The sequence below is a fragment of the Chlamydotis macqueenii genome, chromosome 2 (assembly GCF_036417535.1).
Source record: "Chlamydotis macqueenii isolate bChlMac1 chromosome 2, bChlMac1.mat, whole genome shotgun sequence".
Classification (NCBI taxonomy): Eukaryota; Metazoa; Chordata; class Aves; order Otidiformes; family Otididae; genus Chlamydotis; species Chlamydotis macqueenii.
Window position 1 is genome coordinate 54,325,912 of NC_141557.1, and position 20,150 is coordinate 54,346,061.

At 41.4% G+C, this 20,150-nt stretch overlaps 1 protein-coding gene across 3 annotated transcripts in view; it reads right to left on the minus strand.

Moving 5' to 3' along the window:
- AMPH (amphiphysin) overlaps positions 1 to 20,150 on the minus strand; it is a 135,169-nt gene that overhangs the window by 60,005 nt on the left and 55,014 nt on the right. For all 3 annotated transcript variants that reach the window (XM_086741697.1, XM_086741696.1, XM_086741695.1), the window contains exons 2-3: positions 19,192 to 19,272; positions 5,184 to 5,238 (exon numbers count right to left, since the gene is read on the minus strand). In XM_086741697.1, the coding sequence (XP_086597823.1) occupies positions 5,184 to 5,238; positions 19,192 to 19,272 (136 nt within the window). The remainder of the gene's footprint in view (positions 1 to 5,183; positions 5,239 to 19,191; positions 19,273 to 20,150) is intronic.

Below are 20,150 nucleotides of genomic sequence, written 5' to 3' on the forward strand. Positions count from 1 at the left end.
TGCATTCCGGAAGAGCAGATTTGACCTAAGTCAGTAGCTATTGCACCATGCACTCCAAAACATACACTCAAGACAGGACAAGAAAATAAATGCAGTAAGGCACACTTCCTAATATAAAAATGACTGTCTATGGAATGGGTAGGATAGGACAAATGATGCTGAAAAAGCTGAAAGTAGACGGCTGTTCTCAGACCTTGGGCTCAAGCGAGAGAATGGCATGGGAATGGTGGAGAATAAGTAGAAAGGAACCCTGGTGAACAGAGGGTACAAGCTTTCACACTTAAATCAAAATGTGCTGAGCTAAAACAGAATATTTAATATCTTCAGAGATTGTCTTGGGGATGCTTTTTAATGACAGGGCTCTGCTCAGAGAACTGGTATAGCACAATAACTTAAGATGCATTTCTTCCTTTTCTCCCTTGTGGTTAATGCTTAGGATGATCTACCACCAGCTGAGAAAGGGTTCCTGAACAAAGGGGCTTTTTCTGCCTAGAATATGCCAGATTACAGTAAAATACAGATGATCGTCACATATTTTTCCAGGCAGGAGTCCTTTAAAATCTTTAATGCCACTGCAAACTAGTCAACTCAGGAGGCAAGGCAAAACCAGCAGAGTATCGCTGTGCTTAAGAAAGGGACTTCTGTCCGCTCAGGGTGAATGCACAGACCAGGAACGTTTGTGCATCCCTTTCTGATACCTGAACTTCTGCCCTTAGGCACGCTATGTGCTAAACCTGCCACGTATGTTCTTGCGGCAGCCAGGCTGGCACAGCTGCTCGCTAATCCTCCTGCAGCTTGCACTCGGCTCGGTCACAGACCAGGCTTAGGCAGAGCACCTTTTCCTACGCAGACTTTCTTTTTTAAGTACTACAGGACTCAGGCATGTATCTGCTTAAGAGAATAAGTAAAAGACACCTAATATCCCATGCTTGACTCATCTCAAAGTTGCACCAACTTTTGCACTTTTTTCAGTTCTGAGAATCTGGTAATCCTCCATTCTACCACATTCCTGTAAAAAAAAAATCATCAAATTCAGCTGCAGCGTGAGGCAAGTGGGCATTATTGTACTTGGCTTCTTCAGTCAGGGGCTTCAATCTAAAATTTCCACAGGCCAAGATCAGCTGTCTTGCTCCCCTCCTACTACATCTATACTGCGTTTACGGCAATACCCCAAATGAGTGCATAGGTGAACACCAATCCAGTGGCTTCCCATTCTTTTTCATGTCTGTGGGCATAAACTTACAATGTCCAATGATTTTTTTTTTTTTTGGGCTGGTTTTCACATAGAATTATTTCTTACGCACTGATACATTTATGCATTATTCAGCACTGAAGTTAAGAGGATTAGTGTCTCAGCCATAGACTGCAGGCTGTCTCTGCTGTTTTGAACTGCAATCACTGAGAAACTGTTTAAAGTCATTAAAGTGACTTTTCACTAAGACATGTGAAAAGAATTTTTATTGCTGATGAACAGTTAGAAATTTATATTTAATATTAATTGCTTCATTTACTACCACTTCTTGGTAATTGGGTCACTTACTTAATAACTACAAATGCCAAAATAATTTACTCACTTGGGGAAAATGATGCTAAATAATCCAGTTACTGATGTCTGAGGCTTCCAGGTGAAATAATCCCTCTGTTTACGGGAAAGAGCCCCTGTCTCTGAAACCCCAAAGGACTCCTAGAGGCCCCCACGTGGTAGGGATCCTAGGGGTGGTGGTGCAGAGACATTTCCATCAAGCATCCTAGAGACAGCATAGGATAGATGACTCTTCATCATCACAATTTCAATGTATTCAAGCTCCCATGGAGACTGAGACTGGTCTGGGACTGTATGTTGGCCATAGGACCCATATACTGTGGGGTTTCGTCACTCCTCAGCAGGGAAATCTAGGCTGAATCATGGAGAAAATTCCATTCTCCTGATGGAGTGAGGCATCTTGGTCTGGCTCTTAATATTTAATTACTTGAGTGTAGAAGAGAGCTTCACGTGTGGTTCTCCAGGGACATGACCTATCCTGCCATAAGGGCTGTATCTGTTATTGCTAGTTACCCATTAGAGTTTCCACTGGAGCAATTCAATCATTTCATAATTCATTAATAAACTTCACAGAAAGATGATGAATAGTTTCATTGCTTCTAAGAAATTACATGATTGATTTTCAGATTTGTGTGTCTGGAGGATATGTGCAGTTCTGTCAGCCACAGACTGATAACTAGGCAGTGAGATTGCTTACAGATCTCCAAAATCTCCCCTTCCCTTCCTGTAGACCAGTTATTATTTCTCACTACATTAAGCCACCTGAAAAGTATTGTGCTTCTTTTTCATGATATTTTTTACCTCTGACACCTTGCCACTTGCATACAGATGCTGGTTTGTATCTCCTCATCTGCACTGGTACTTGTAAAGAGGTCAGGGTAGAGAATAAGAGGCTGATTTAGGGTTTCTTTAACAATTGGCCAATAAGTCAAGCGTTCAAGTCACCTACAGCTCTCAAAAGCTTAAAAGAATAAATCATGAAGTTAGCAAACCCAGATAGATGTTACCAAGGAGACTGGAAGAGACAGAAGACGGAGGCATGAGATGACTATAGCTCTAGGGGATAGTACACAGTCTCGTCAGTACAAACACACTGATACATAGCAGACGTTAAACTATCATGCAGGTGAAATAAAACAGCACATAAAAGCTATCCAAGGGTTCAACAGCTTTATAACATGTCTCCTCCAAGTCCTTGAGTAAAGATCAAGATCCAGCTAAGAAGCACCTCTGAGCAAGAGAAGCACCTCTGAGCAAGAGAAGCACCAGTGAGAAGCACCTCTGAGCAAGAGAAGGAGTCTGTATACAGCAAAAATTTGTTTAAGAATGTGTGACACTAAACCTCAAACTGTCAAATATTTTAAAATGAAGGGATAGAGGGTCATAAGAAGGCTAAATTGACCACTCCTTCCTTAAATTGTACCCACATCTTGTACTTCCAGCTTCCAATATCCAGTCACTCAAATGTCATGCAGCAAAATGAAACACTACTGGAGTTCACAATATACCAGCTTCATAAAATGCTGTAGTTAAATCTTGCCAATTCCTGAAACCCTTTAAAATGAACTGCTTTTCTCAAAGATGTTAGAGTACAAGGATGTCAAGTACATTATTTTCCAATTATGTGATTGACTCTTTTCCCTGCAAAACAAGCCTCTGATGACAGCATGCCTCCAAGGCTCAGGTGTCCTAGGTGCAGAAATCCCACTCCAGTGCCTAAACATGCAGGTTCCCATGCTTTTGTGCACAGCCACCCCAAAATCTTTTAATGATGGCAGTCCTTCAAAGAATAGCAACAAAGAGACTGTAGCAGCTGCTGGATCTGCTTCTGCCATCCAAAATCTGGAAAGGTCTGTGCTGCTGCTCAGCTAGTCAGCTTTGGGGAAGCCCCAGTCAGAGTTGTATTTGTGGACTACTGTCTTGGGCTGTCCTCCCATTCCACAACACGAAGGTGTGCCAACACATGTGCCAAGGATGCCCACTGGTGGCTGTTTGTTTTGGAGAATAACATTTTTAAGGTTCTTCCGAGCAGCTTATGACTGGGTCTTTTTTAAGACATGAAGATACTGAGGTGTTAGCAAACACTTTTCATTCTCAGTAAGAAAGTCAGTCCAAATTATTTTCAAATGTGAGCTTACAGGCTGGAACAAGAAAAAGACATTGAACAGAAAAGCACGGCTAAAAAGGCAAAGCTTGTGCAACAAAAAATTTCACACCAAGCTAAAAACAAAACTTGGTGCAAAGAGTAACCCACTAGAAAGCAAACAAGCAAAAGGACTACAAATGCACAGAGTACTAGGAAAAGAAAAAAAGAGAGAGAGAGAAAAAGAAAGAAAGAAAATGAAACATGAAGATGGAAACTGTTGTCACAAACATGGAAATCAAAGCAACATGTAAACAGTCAGCCTACGTGACAGAAAAACCATCTGGCCAACAAACAGCCTCATCACACTGCTTCTGAGTATCCATCTGATAACGGTAGTGGGGAAGGGATGACTGAAAAATAAGAAAGTAAAATCAGTGTCCCGGGGGTCCTAAAAAATGACTGATGCTAAAATTTCCTCTAAGAACAAAGGACAGTGCATAAATCCCTACAAGGCAAACTATTGTTTGTCTGGTACAGGATTTTCCTTGTCCAGCCCATCCAGCAAATAATAGATGGTCAAAGACATTAAGGTACTGCTTTGCTCCCCATTTTACAATTCCCATCAGAAAGAGCTTTCTTCCCTGCCTGTCAACAGCTGCTGAAGCTTTAATATGACACAGTGATTTCCAGGGATGTTAATACTTATTTGCAACATCTTTCCTACTGAACTGGAGCCAAGTTAAAAATATATACACATATATACACACACACACATATATATTTCTCACATATACGTATTTATCTCAAGAAGCCATGACAGTCTTTCTGTCAGTCAACTCTTATTCCCTTCCTTTTAGCATCTGGCCTCCACCTCCTCCAAAGAGAGGCAGCAGGAGAAAGAGAACACTTTGCAGATGCTGCTAACTTGAGTGAACTGGATTTGCAAGCTTCCAGTAGGATTCAAATAGCTGTTTACTTAATCTCTGATATTTAAGCGCTGACCAGTGAGCTTCTGCTACTTGGATTTTCATTGTAGTATCGTAAGAGATCGCATTTGATTTTTAAACTTTAAAAAATAATTGATTAAGCAGTCAGAACTAGATGAGAAATCACATTATTGCAGGGAGCATGGTTTTGGAGGGAAATGACCATCCAAATAGTAATACCTGGAAATGTTACAGTTGTGGAGATCAAGCAATCCCTTGCCTTGCATGGGGCATTTCATATTCTAGCATTTGCAAAGACAAGTAACAAAATGCATAGATTTTGTGGGTGCTCAAAAGATATGCAACGTACAATCTGGGCATTTGTCCTGTACACAAAGGATAGCCAAGGATGAGCCATGTATGTACACACATGAGTTCACACTGAAGGTGCAGGAACCCTAGCAACAGGCTGAAGAGCATGTGTCAGATCCAAAGTAGAAATGTGGAATACCAATGACAAAAGCAATACTACTTGTATTTGTCTTTGTATACCTTAAACAAACCTACTTGCCTCAATTTAAAAAAAAAGTATACTTAATGAAAACATGATGTAAAACTTAAAAATCACCTTTGATAGCTGCTAAATATCCCCTCAGTTCTCTCTGAAGCCTGGAACCCTCTGCCTGCAAAAGAAAAAAAAAAAAAAAACAAAAAAAAGCAATGAAGTGAAAATACATTTCAGTTATGTTATTGAAAACAAATTTCAGTTATATTTTATGCCTTAAAACATGCTTATAATACGTCAAACTTAACAACAAAAATCAATTTCAGGAGTTGTCTGATGAATAGTGTCAAATGTTGCAAGCATGCACAGGTTCATACAGAAAAGGTGGCCTGGCCAAGATGCTATGCATAGTGTACTCTCTAGGCTAAAACTTCTGGGTTTATTTTATCAGTCATCTACACAGGGAAGAATTCCAGCCGAAGAAAGACAGGTATATTTTATGGTTAAGGTCTAGTTGAAGTTAGCCTGGCCAATGTCCTAACCTGAAACACAAAAAAAGTATAATCAGGAACGGTGCACCTCAACTGGAAACCACTAAAATGAGGCCAGTCTAGACCTGCAGAAAATTCATGCCCTTACATAAACGGCTTACGACTTTTGCAAATAGTTTTCCAAGTATTTTAACTTTTTAATATTTTGCAAGCAAATAGCTACTAAAAAACAATACCACTAGTGATTTTGTTTAGCTTGGCCAGTGCATCTTGCAGTCTGCTGTAAAAGCTCAACTGTTTCTTTGGCAAATATATTAAAATGATCTTTCTTTATCTTATACCAACAGCCTTCAAAAATTAGAATAGACAAAACAAAATGGGTTGCTTTACTTTATCTCTGACTGTATCACAAGTTAGACTTCACAGCTCCTAGGATTTCCAATAAAATCTGTGCTACACTATAGCACATAATTTATTGCTAAAAAGCTATTTTTAGCTATTGCTAAAAAGTCCAGGAACACCTTCAATAGCCTGAAGATTTTGGAAACACTCTATGTTTATCAGTTCCCAATATCCTTCAAATTATTTATTTAAGCAGTTGGAAGCCATAGGAATATCAGCTTGCAGTCACACTTTCTCACATACAGCTATACCATATGGAAAAATCAGCTGCAAAATCTGACTGACTGCTTTGGAGTTTCTCTCATATTTTTCGTGTGAAAGTCAGAACCCAAAAGGGTGCATGTGTGAATACTTTAGAAGGCAGAGTCTCAACTGGTATAAGCTGTTATAACTCTACTTAAGTCAAAGCACTTCTCATGTCAGTAAAGGAGTTGTCATCAGCAATAGATGCTTAGAGCATTCAGACACAGAGGTTCATAAGAAATTTAGGCTGAAAGGGACCATCTGGGGCTTTGAATCCATCTACCTGCAACCACATCAAATCCAAATGGTGGCTCCCAAAAAATACTCACTTCCCTCAACAGTACACAGACTGCAATGCAGACTACATCCACCAGAATCACTTGCCTCTCCCAGCTCCCTGCAGGGAACTGAAGGCCTTTCGAATTGAATCAGAAACCCCCAAATTGCAACGTACTGTAAGAAGAGAGCAACTGTTTTAAGGTCCTGGAAATATTAAAGAATTTAGAAGCTAAAAATACCTGAGGGGGCTTAGAAAGCAGACGGAATACACTTTACGGATTCAATGAACAGAAGGCTGCTTTTACACTAATTTGATCTGAAGTGAAACTCTTTCTTGAACCTAAATCCATTAATCAACTAAATTCTGAGTGCAGAAATAGACCCACCAGGGTGATATCTGAGAAGCTTGGGGAGATTACAAAGAAGTTTCTAAGGTATGCAGGGAGGAAGTTAGGAAGGCAAAAGCTCAGCATGAACTCAGATTGGCCACTGCAGTAAAAGAGAACAAGAAATCCTTTTACAAATATATCAGTGGTAAGAGAAGAAATAAGGAGCATTTACACCCTTTACTTGATGCAGCGGGGAATGTGATCACTGAGGATAAGGAGAAGGCTGAGGTCCTCAACGCCTTCTTTACTTCTGCCTTTAATAGGCAGATCAGTTATCCTCAGGGCACTTTATGCCCTAATCTGGAAGTCTGGGATGCCAGGCCGAGTACACCCCCTGTGGTACAGGTGGAGACAGTTAGAGAGCTCCTTCTCCATCTGGACTGCCACAAGTCCATGGGACCGGACGGGCTCCATCCTAGGGTGCTAAGGGAGTTGGTGGGGGTGATTGCCGAGCCGCTCTCGGCCATCTACCAGCGGTCCTGGTTATCTGGGGAGGTCCCGGAGGACTGGAGGCTTGCCGATGTGACTCCCATCTACAAGAAGGGCCGTAAGGAGGATCCGGGGAACTACAGGCCTGTCAGCCTGACCTCAGTACCTGGGAAAGTTATGGAGCAAATCATCTTGGGTGAGATCACTCGGCATATGAGTGGCATCCAGGGGATCAGGCCCAGCCAGCACGGGTTCACGAAAGGCAGGTCGTGCTTGACCAACCTCATTTCCTTTTACGACTGGGTGACCAGACTGGTGGATGAAGGAAAGGCTGTTGATGTGGTCTACCTGGACTTCAGCAAGGCCTTTGACACGGTCTCTCACAGTATTCTCCTAGGGAAACTGGCTGCCTGTGGACTGGGTAGGTATACCCTTCTTTGGATAAAGAATTGGCTAGGGGGCCGTGCCCAGCGGGTGGTGGTTAATGGAGTCAAGTCCAGCTGGCAGCCTGTTACAAGTGGTGTCCCCCAGGGGTCGGTACTTGGGCCCATCTTGTTCAATATCTTTATTGATGACCTAGACGAGGGGATTGAGTGTACCCTCAGTAAGTTTGCAGATGACACCAAGTTGGGTGGCGGTGTTGATCTGCCTGAGGGTAGGGAGGCCCTTCAGAGGGATCTGGATAGGCTGGATCACTGGGCTGAGCTGAATGGCATGAGGTTCAACAAGGCCAAGTGTCGGGTCCTGCACTTTGGCCACAATAACCCCATGCAGCGCTATAGGCTCGGAGCTGAGTGGCTGGAGGACTGTGAAGAGGAAAGGGACCTGGGGGTGTTGGTTGATGCTCAGCTGAACATGAGCCGACAGTGTGCCCAGGTGGCCAAGAGGGCCAATGGCATCCTGGCCTGCATTAGAAATAGTGTGGCCAGCAGGAGCAGGGAGGTAATCATCCCCCTGTATTCGGCCCTGGTGAGGCCGCACCTTGAGTATTGTGTTCAGTTTTGGGCCCCTCACTACAAGAAAGACATTGAAGCCCTGGAACGTGTCCAGAGAAGGGCAACAAAGCTGGTGAGGGGTCTGGAGCACAAGTCTTATGAGGAGCGGCTGAGAGAGTTGGGATTGTTTAGTCTGAAGAAGAGGAGGCTCAGGGGAGACCTCATTGCACTGTATAGCTTCCTGAAGGCAGGTTGTGATGAACAGGGGTTTGGCCTCTTCTTCCAGGTAACAAGCAGGACCCGAGGAAATGGCCACTAGTTGTACCAGAGGAGGTTTAGATTGGACTTGAGGAAAAACTTTTTCTCTCAAAGAGTGGTAAGGCACTGGAACGGCCTGCCCAGGGAGGTGGTGGAGTCTCCGTCCCTGGCAGTGTTCAAGAGGCGGCTTGATGAGAAGCTACAGGATATGGTTTAGTAGCTGTGGCAGCAATGGTAGTGGGAAGACGGTTGGACTAGATGATCTTATAGGTCCCATCCAACCATGTGATTCTATGATTCTATGATTCTAAGCTACTGAGTAACAGCGAGAGCGCAGGAGCACCCAGCCCACCAATCTGTCTCTGGTTTGGGAGACCATCTGCTACGCCCCAAGGAAAGGCAAACCCTTCCCTTGCTTTGGGATCAAAGCAGGGGCCAGACAGGCATAGGTTGAGCAATTAGTGGATTAAATCTCAGGCTTAATTACTTACAACACAACAGAAAGTTCTGAAAGTAGTGGTAGCTTGATGTTGTGTCCCTTAAGAAAGTATATACTTGTACATCTCAATACTGTTTAGTAAAAAGTACCACCCTAATGCATCATAACAACACATTTTATCACCCTACATAACACGGTAGCATCCTAACACAGTTCAGAAGCTGACTTTTTTCTACTCCTTTCCGTGCTAGAATGGGAAGCAAAGAGATGACAGAAGTTGTCGCCTTTCTGCGGAGCAAGGCATTAAGTGAACACACTGACACAAAGGAAAGGAGATTGAACCCGGGGGCAGAATTTCTCACGCTCCGATCTGAAGAGGAGTATCTATAAACATGCGGCAGAAAGGGGAGGGGAGTTCCCCTTTTATGCATGCCAGTTTCCTCCTGGGAGGATCCCTGGTACGCTGGGTATTTACACGAAGGTATAGAAATTATCTTTCCAATTCATATCTTCTTTGGCCTGAGCGCTTGTGGTGAAAACAGGAAGTATATACAGCAACTTGGTTCTTCATCATGGTCCAGCTGAACAGGTGCCCATACAATAAAAAAATTTTAGTTAGTAAAGAATTTCTAATGTTTCAGGAGCAGCAAACTGCAGCTGGAAGGCTCAGAACCCTGTTAGCTGTCCTCATGTCCAGTAAAAGTTCTATATTTACCCACAGACATGCCATTTTGTCAGCAGGACTAACTAGCACACCACAAATGGCATGTCAGGGACACATATTGCTCAAACACCATCTTTATAACTGTACTGCTGTGTAGTTTTACGACTGGTATCCTAAACCACTATGAGATCTATTGCGGCTTGTTAGCTTCGTGCGTCATCAGCAACTGCTGCTCAGGAAAACGCATAAGAAAAAGTCAAAGCAATAAAAGATGATGCAAATATTTTGCCATATGTGCTGTAATGAATTCTGACAATTCATTCAAAAGAATAATTTTAACACGCATCTCCCTTAGTCGAGGTTATTAACAGGTCACAAATGACTAAAATATCTAAGCAGCATAGAGCCATATGAATTTTCCCTCATTAGGAAACGTTGTATGACACGTGACATTAAAGCATCCATGGGCAAGGGCCAGCTCCACTGAATTTGAAAGATAATCTCTCAATTTCAATGGCAATAGAATTAGACCTTTCTATAAAATATCAGAAATAAAAGCTTGCATCAAAAGTTCTCAGCCCTGTGAATTCTGCAAAACGTGCCTCTGGTCTACACATTTTGCTATAGTAAACTCACTATCAGTAAAGACAAATTACTTTTGCCACCTAACAGACTAATTAATATTCACAGGATGAAAATACTGCATTGCTTGCTCTGCACATCTTGTAAACTGTGACATACAGGTTTTAAAAAGCACTGTTTTCAAGACTGCCACATATTTAATATAGCTCCCTCTCAATGTTTACCAATTCATTCTTTCTCCTTTCTGGTCTATCAGATGAAAGCATCTGGTGACTCTGAAACCACTGCTCCAAGTATCTTCATTAAGGCCATCAATTTTGTTAATTGAGATGCAGCTTCTTGAAGAAGAATGAAAAGTAGGTGTTATTTTGCAGATGTTGTGCTCCTCTGAAATGAGATCTCTCAAGAAAGCACTAATGCTTCCTTTATCATTTCGTAATTTCTTTTATTTGTTCTACATGAGGGAGCAAAATGAGTCAGAGTTTCATAATATGCAAGAAAACTCCAGAGAGAAATCTCAGTAGCATACGCAATAGCAAACTTCTCACAATCAGGTTGTTTGTTAAAAGCAGGCAAGTTCTCACTGGACTCCGGTATCAGAAATCAGTGCTCTTGGCTCATCTGGTCAAACACAGTATACAAATTACCAAAAAATCTGTCAGGCAATTTGTTAAAATGCAAATAAGAGCAAGGGAGGCATGCCAACAACATCCCTCATTAGGAAAACTGACATAGCTCTCCACAGCGATGTCCCAAACAACAACTTGTTGCCCTGAACACTGTAGCACACAGTCAGCGTGGCCGTCAGCTCTCCGTTTCTACTCTCTGGTCTTACTACATGGTCAGTATTACGCAGCCAGTAAAGACACACGCACTCAGTGAGATAAGCAGGCTCAGCGTTTTCAGGATATTGTCATCTACAGTCACAGGCTGGACACACCTTTACAGCAGCATTAAGCCTTTTCAGTACTATTATTTCTTGTGTATGTATTGGCTTGATTTTATTTTCAAATAATAGTATTTAGGCATATCTTAGCACTGAAATTAAGACAAAGAGAGCCACGCCAGTGTTGGCTGTAAGACTAACTGATGAGAGCTACAAAAACTTAATGACTAAAATAATAAAACCCATGGTTTTGTTTCCTGCTCCATTAGAAAAATCATTGCTTCCACTCAGAAATTAAAGGCCACCTTGCCTCCACAAAAGCTGGAACTGGATGACCAAGCATTATCATGTATTCACAGCATTCCAGGCTGAACAGATGAGTTTGATTTTTCTATCATGTGTTTTTTCATACAGGATGTGTTTACATCATACAGGATGTAAACACAATACATCTTTACAGGAAAGGTCAGCACAGCATGTGCTTGATACTGAAAACAAATAAATCACTTTACTTTAGCGAGAGTCAAGAGCACTGTCAATGCTGAACCTGGAGCACAGTTTAATTAATAACCTGTCCCATAGAAACGCAAACCAGATGATTATTAGCGCAGCTCAAAGTCTAATACTGGAATTTTGTCATTCCATTGCTAAGACATCAGGGAAATAGCTCAAAACAAACAATTTTCTGTATCACCTGAATACACTCTTTATTGTAATGTGTAGTTATTACCCACAATGTAAAGCAGCAATGTCTCTCTGCCTGCTAACACTTTAGGTAGTGTTTACTGCTAGGTCTTTTAGGGAACTCAGAAGTATGAATGCAAAAGACTATTGCATTAAGTGAAGCTTAAAAAAACAAAAGGCTATTGGGACAAATCCATAATCCAGTATAAAATATATCTGTGTGCCAGAGTACCCTATTTTACTGTTTCTCAGTCTCCTTATAGTTTGTAGAACTGTCTCCCAAATTCCGGGATATTTTTCTTAAAGAAATAAATTTCTTCCTTTCTCTTTCTACAAGCTATAAGAGACTTGGGTTTTGAATTATTTGCCTAATGCATCACTTGAAAAAAGTTGGGTCTGCAACCTGCTCTGGAAACACAGAGGTTTTTGGCATCCTAGTACCCACTAGGACAAGACCAAATTTGTGGTCCAGCCACTAAGAAGCATCAAGAGTAAGAATTTCATTGTTATAGTTAAGTAACATGATGTGTTGAGGTAAACTGCATCAAATCAAAGAGGCTCCTCAAACCATTTGGACTAATCCAGCAAATATGAACTCTAAAGGTAAGAACCAGTGAGCTCTGCTTCATGTCAGCAGTGACTCCCAGTAGGCAGGTGAGAAAGCTCTGTGCCTGCAGTGATGCTCAATGAATTAACACTTTTACTGAAACAACAGTGTCTGCTTCAGATAAGGACTGAGTGAAAAATACTTGGCATCTTCCTTAAATGAAATCCCAACCTTCCTGCCTTTCAACTAAACCTCTCCCTTCCCAAGCTAGGATTCTACCTTCATACCTATTATATCTCCCTACAAGCACACTCATGTCCTCAAAGTAGGGCCCAAACTTAATGGTTTTAATGAAAATTTGGAGTGTGCAAAGGCAGCATGTGCAAAGTCTACCAGCCTATGGCTAAAAGTAATCTATACATATTAAATTAAAGACTTTCTGAACATGTACTTGACCTCTGTTCGTGCCTATAGCTGCACATCCATAACTGTATTCTTAAATAACATAGAAATTATGTATTAACAGGTCTGGTAGAAAACTGTCCGGAACTGTTTGTTGTGAACTGGATCATGTTCAGTCTGTGTGTTAAATCCCAGAGCTGGACTATGTCACCCATCCCCAGGGCTGGTTATCCCAAAGGGCTCCTGAAGAAACATATACCAGTCTGTTTTAAAAATAGTCTGAAATAACTTGATCATTCAGCTTCACTGCCCGGGAAAAAAACAATTAGCACGGTTACTAAAGCTGCAGAGGCTTAACAGTTTATATCAACAAGCAATCAAAACCAGCCCAGTGTGACAATGGTTTAGACCTTAGACTTGGAGCAATCAACAGGCGGAATCAAAAAAGCAAAACATTGGATCAGCCACTCTCTTCTTTGAAGGGAGGAATTAGTTGGAATGGCTAAGGGCTGTTCTTGCAGAGATAATTTTATAGCAAAAAACAAAGGGCCTCACCTTCCTGGGTCTGATTGAAAATTAATGAGGTTGAGACGAGATTTAATGGTATACTGTGTTTGTTCTTGTCTTGGGAAAATCGGCCCCTCAGACTAAGATAATTATTAAATACAATTTCAGGATGAAATGGTAATCAGCAGAGAAATCCCTCCCATAGCCCCCAAGATACTTGCACTTTGTATTGCTTGTATTTGGCTTAGTGGTAATCCAGTATCTGAAGTACGCTTTGGGACTGTCCCTGAAAAGATACCTGTCAGATGCAGTCCCCCTGAACGCAAACACTTCTTGGCTCACAGGAAGAAGCTCCCTCCCACTAGTCTAGATTGTGTCTTCCCGTGTCCAGTTTACTTTGGAGTATCTATCAGGGACAGCATTTGGCATCACCCTTGTTTAGCAACGGAGTCACCCACCTATGGACAGAGCTGTAGTGAACCCGCAGTATGTTGCAGCTTAACAAGTATTGAGAATCCCCTGCAGTTTAGTACGAGATTCCACAGACAACCAAGGAAATCGGAATATCAGCTAAGGAGAAATAGTGTCTCCCATTCAGAGTAATTTAAAAGCTTACAGTTTTTGTTTACTGCCTGGATTCTTTTCTCCATCTCAAGCCCATGCACAAGATCAGTAAAATTAGAGGTTCTAAGGGAGGGCCGTAAGGTAGGTCTAAATAGATAACCTGACCAGACTGATCTTAAAAAAAAAAAAGATGAAATAGATACATGGCATATCTAATAATTCCCAGAGAAAAGAAGGTGTTGCAGAACAGACTGAATTTCACTCAATTCTAATACATGCTGAAGCTCCCCTTCTTCATCATGTCCTTCTTTCAATTCCAGCTTAAGACAGCTATCACCATCTACATGAATTGGGTGCCTCTCGTCATCTTAGAGCCAATGTAAATCTCTTCAGTGCAACCTGTGGAGTCAGGAGGGCAATTAAAAAAATCCTATAGTCAAAATTATTCACTCAGCATAGCTGTCTAGTGCCATTTGTGATTCATCCACAAATGGCAAACATAACTGGTCCTAAGGGACCTGCTGGTTTACTGAATAGCATTTGGAAGCCAGGGAGGACACACTAGGGCCTTGCAAGTGGCAACTCATGCCAACATTTAGACAACTGACTCACAACCTTCACAGCAACTGCTCAACTCAGTTGGTGGGGCTGTACCAGGAGCCACGAGTGATCCCAGCGCAGGCCATGTCCTCACTGACAGGTGCTGTCCCGCAGGGTCTGGGCCAGGTGGGCAGAGACGGGCTGGTAAGAGGCTTCACTGACACCCCCTCACCCTAGCAAGGATTTGAGCTAGGTCCAGGGTCTGTCTGGGAGATCCAGATGGGAGCAGCAGGAGATGTAGCTGAAGCACGGGTACCCTAGGGATGGGGACCAGACTATGACATAGCTTAGGGAAGGACTGCATGCCCTAGGCTGAACTAAAATGGGACTCCTAGGCCCACGTGCAGTATTAGGGGTCCCAGATAGGGCTGATCAGAGCCATTAAGGCCCACAGATGTCCACTGAGAACTGATGGGTTTCTGTCTAGGCCCTCCAGACCACACTGCCCAGTTCAACACAAGAGTCTGGTAAGACCCAGCTCAAACACAGACACCCACGTTCAGGTGTTGCAAACTGGAACTGGATCACTTTACAGTGGTAGGGTTCAACTGCCAAAACATATGCGCTTGTTGCTGCTGGAGATGCTATGGGGTGCTCGAGAGGACCACAGAGCCAGCAGGTATAACAGGCCTATGGCCAAAGCCATGTGCTTCTGTCTGCAGCGACAGCTGGGGGCCAGGTGGGACACCATGAGGCACATCTGGTGCCTATGCATAGGTGGTGAATGTCATCTTGGGTATCTTAACTCATGAGTAAATTTTAAGAAATCAATAGCACATCTGATGCAAAAAGAGCACTTCAATAAATGTTAGTTGTCTCACAGAACACCTTAAGGCAATGTTGTGCCACAGCTGTAAGGCAGCTAAGCACACTTGCATGAAATGAAGATCTGGCCAGGATAAACCTTTTCAGGACCCCTAACAATCACACCCAAAGAGCAGCTCTTACTGCGAGGCACACATTAAGTAAAGAAGTCCACGGAAGCAGATTCTGCTCACTCCACAACAGCTACAACAGGCTCTTCATTTTCACCTAATTCCATAAACAAGCAACAACACTACTTGACATTTTGCTTGCTTCTGACAACATGTCATGGGCAGTTACTTTTGTAGTAGCAACTGCTATATCTCTGTGCGTACATACACAATACATAATGTCAATGGTTTTAAACACTAAAATATATTTTAACTGTAGTTTGTAAAATAAAAAAAAAAGTCTCATAACTGCATATGGAAAAGTAATGAGAGGTAAATATGCATAGACATGACATAGAATATTGATCTCTTACAAAAATGAAGCAAGCACTGTGAGTCATGAAACTACACTCGGGGACAAGGGAATTGGTACTTTACTTCCTGTCAAAAAAAGAAAGTGTAAGATGCAGTTGCTTGAACAACAGAATACAGATGAAATTTCAGGTAAATCCCTGATGGACTTGATATTTTCACAGTTGAGAGAAATATGGAGGAATTGCCTTTTTTTTTCTCCCTCCCTGAACTTCAGGGTTGATTAAGAGGCTGAGCACATCCACAATTAGCTGTGCAAAGAGAAATGTTTAAGCCTCAGAAAATTTCTTGCAATATAGTGTAACTCTGTGTCATATATGAGTTTATATATGTTTTGTTTGTTCCACAAGCTTTGATTTAGAGTGGCAATTTTCAGCTTACAACTTAAGTGCAAGGCGAAAAACAGCTGTATTTACTGTTAAAAATCTAAATGCTTTTACTGTTGATTTTGGCTGCAGCAGCTTACTGCTTCTCATAGGGAAAGACCTGAGGCTCTGAAAAGCCACTGTGCTCTATTCTCTCCCAACATGAGATGACTCATTTTCTCCACGGTGATTCATCTGGGTAATTCAATTCTGGGTTGTCAAGTCCAGAAGGGGGTCTTATCCAGCTGCATTCAGAAAGAGATGGGAATGGATCACTGGAGAGTCTAAATGAGCTTTTGCTACAGATAGATTTGCTAGATGTATCCTTACACATAGCCTTCTGCAGAGTCTGGTACATACCCACCATCCAGTCTGCTATTCGGGCAAGGAATAGCATGTTAAGATTTCAGTTTTTCAATTACGTGTTTCCTGGGTAATGAGCACTATGCTCTTTCTCTTTCCTTTCTCTCTCCTTTCCCTGAGCTGAAATGGGAGTCCTCATTTATTATCTTTGGAGAGTATGAATAAAAAAAGATCCCTCTATACTTAAGATCAGTTGACCTCTCAAGTTTTGCCGGCTTAATAAGGTAGGAAAAAAAGAAATACAGACCATTATCATAGCTTTCAGCTTACCAGGATCCCCAGAGCCCACGTAACAGCAGCTGCTACAAAAAACTTACAAAGAGACACAGAACTGAAGTGACAGTCTTCTTCAAAACCAAATGTACATAGGTGAGATGGCCAGGAAACAGCCAAATCACTGCTAAGGGAGACTGCAAGAAACAAGGTAAAGTTTGGACCTCCTCTCTATCTGCCTCTGTCACAGAAAGGCCTTGTTAGGTCAGCAACCACCACAGAGGCAAATAATCCTGGAGGGAACTGCAAAAGATGGAACAGCCTCTAACAGGGGTGGTTCTGTTTGCAAGCCACCTGAATGGCCCACATCAACAGCCTGGTGGACCTCAGCAAAGGATCAATCACCCAGGCTGCCTTTTTATTCCTTAATATCTAGTATTTAAATTTTATTCTTCTAAAGGCTCTAGAGTTGCAGAGATAACCTTGAAAGCAGGACTGAATGTAAATCAAGAAGAGATGGCTGTCTCTGTTCACAGAAGACAGCAGTTCAGCAAGGTATTAATCAGTAAGTGTGATGATTCAGATGCACATTGGAATCCTTTGTATCTTTGTATTGCTAGTAAGCTGTAGAACAAAGCACGGACAAAACTAAGAACATTTAAGCAATTTATATGCTTCTTATTGGTGAATATGACAGAAACAGTGCTTTTGCAGGATTTTTTTCCCCTTCTATTTGAAGAATTGAGCACAACAGAACTCTGAGAGTGAGCCCAGCAAGCAGGTGTGATTAGTTTAATAAATGTACAGTCTCTCTCCATCGGTGTGCCAGTGGACCTAGCCTACTCTGCATGTGCTCCTCAAGAGAGCTCTAGTAGTTCCCTTTGCACTCACTCCTCCCTACCCAGTTCCCTGTCCCCAAATCACATTTGCATCTGGATTTAGCATCATGCAGTTCCTGTAGAGTCCTTGACAGTTTGTTACTGCCTCTCTGTACATCAAAGAAGGAGAAAATAAAAAAGAAAGCAATGCTAAGATTCTCCTTAGCCCTTAGCAAGATTTTCAGCTAAAAATCATCATTATGGAAAATTCTTGGTAATGGACAGAAAAAACAAACACTTTTTTTTTCTCTTTCATCTCTCTTTTTTAAATTTCACTTAGAACTTTTAGCTAAAAAAGCATCCCACAAAACTCTTTTTCTTCATGGGGATGGTCCAGCTGCTCCTTCTGCACCCAATAAGAACCTTACAGATGCACCTAATTTCTAGTAACACAGCGACTATCTGTGCAAACAGCTGGGATATTGCCAGCAAGGATAAGCAGCAACATAAGGACAATCATGAAGAAGGAAATGCTCCATTGACATCCCAGTATACTTGGGAAAAAAGAAGGGGAAGAAAAGGGAAAACATAACATCTTTGCAGGGTTTCAAAGCTTCTGAGTGCTTCTTCAGGCCTATTGAATCCCACTGTCTTCCTGATCTCAAGAAATTTGAGGGAGGAATTACCGCTCTCAGAGAAACAGATTATTTTACTTCCCATCATTTTCACCTTTGGGGAAGAGCAAAGATCTACACAGCAGCTCAGCAGCTCCTGAAACCTCCCTCCCTTCTACAGAGAGGAAAAAAAAGGCTAAGTGACCATAGGATGCAAAAGAGATGATAAGCATCTCAGCAGTCAGGATGCAGGGTTTGTGTTTATATGGAAAAGACGTGGTAGACAGGACTGATTCAGGGCAGAAATTGCAAACACTCACATGAGCCCATTTTTACATCATGTAAAATGCATGGGAGTAGTTCTCTAACCCTCCAATGCCTTTCTACATGAGCTCTACATGATAGCTCACAAAAACGACAGATACTTCAGTTCATACTTACATACCAAGACTGTTTTCTTGGTGGCATTAACGACCTCATGGTAGGCATTAATTCTCGCTAGAAAGCTACTATATAATTAATCACAATTAATCACATCAAAACCAAAGTCTGTCCAACAAAGTAAGGAGTAACTGAGGTTAGAATTTAGGATTGCATTGGGAGTAGATTATAAACTCATTGGGGCACCTTCATTTTCACATGTTCCGTTTACAATATTAAGAGCAACTGACTCCAGTAGTGCTTCACTAGTTCTGGGACCACAGACCCTGTCATCCCTGCTCAGTCATCTGAAACTATTAATCTATTCACTTCATATAAAAATGGTATTATTATATGCCACTGATGAAAGCAATCCATAAAATTAAACCAAGGAAATACACCTCTTCTTTGTAAGAAGGCAATTACAAAGCTGTATTTAGTCAGGTTTGGGTTCTGTTCTCAATTATGCTGTTGAAAATGTTCTGCTTCTCCACTGATCCCAAGCAGTTCTAGCATGATGGAGTTAAATATGATTACAATATGTCCTTTTATTATGAGTGCATTTCTTAACCCTCTGCAAGCACAAATCCAACTGGTCTTACCATTTGAAAATAGCAGAACAATATTTTATATCCCACTCCTCAAAAATAATATTTTTACTTGTTACCCTGTAACACTTTCAAAATCAGCAAGTTCAAATACACTGTATTCTTCTTAAGACACAATTAAAGAAACTGAAAATGTAACTGACCTCTTGCCGTTTGAAATTTTGAACGTATTCTTCAAACTGTTCATCTTTTGTTTCATCTGCTTTTCCTAGTTTCTGAAGCACCTACATAGAAAACAAAAAGAAAAAGAAATCTTATATTTATGTCACAAAACAAAAATGTGCATGCAACACCCACAAGAATGAAATGCTATTTAAGCACTACAGTTTCTGAAGTTCAAATGGGAAACTACTTTGTCAAAATAAAAAAGGATAAAAGCAAGAGTATAGTGTGTGCATGTCTGTGTGGAAATACACTTCAAAGTATGGAGTCTGTGTGGGGGTATGTGTTTTTTAATGAAGCAATTTTTCTTTTAGGAAAGAATCCCAGGGTTTCAAACCAAAGAAGAATAAAAGAAATTTGCTGTCACTGTAAGTTGTCCTTTCATTCAGACAGAGAAAAACAAAAATCAAATTTCATTAGGTTTTTCTTCTTTTTATGGCTCATTACATCAAATGGTATTAACATTATCCTTATCTGCATGATTTTCAACATCAAGTCATAGAAAATAAAGAGCTGTAAGGCTGCACGAGAAATTGTTACAGCTGATGCTTATTTAAAACTGCTATTGGTGTTCATATTTGCTCCCCTCATTAATTCAGTAGGGGATTGTCATCCACTAGATAATAAATTTACTGCAATATGTCAGCAGTAGGGCTATTCATGTGATAGCGATCTCAGAAGTAATTTGACACAGCTACAGTTTATGCTGTATTTAACTACAATAAGTGCATTCTATTATTAACTCCTGACACTATCCATTCATTTTAATAATGAAGACTTATACATAGCTGCAAATAGGCTTCACCCTTCTTGTCAAGCAACCCCCAAACCTTTATAGAGTACTTCTATGTGGGATGAACCGTCTCACACAGTGATGTTCAGATCACTCTCCCATGACAAATTGGGCAAACTTATAATTTTCCCAGGAAAAATGAAAAAC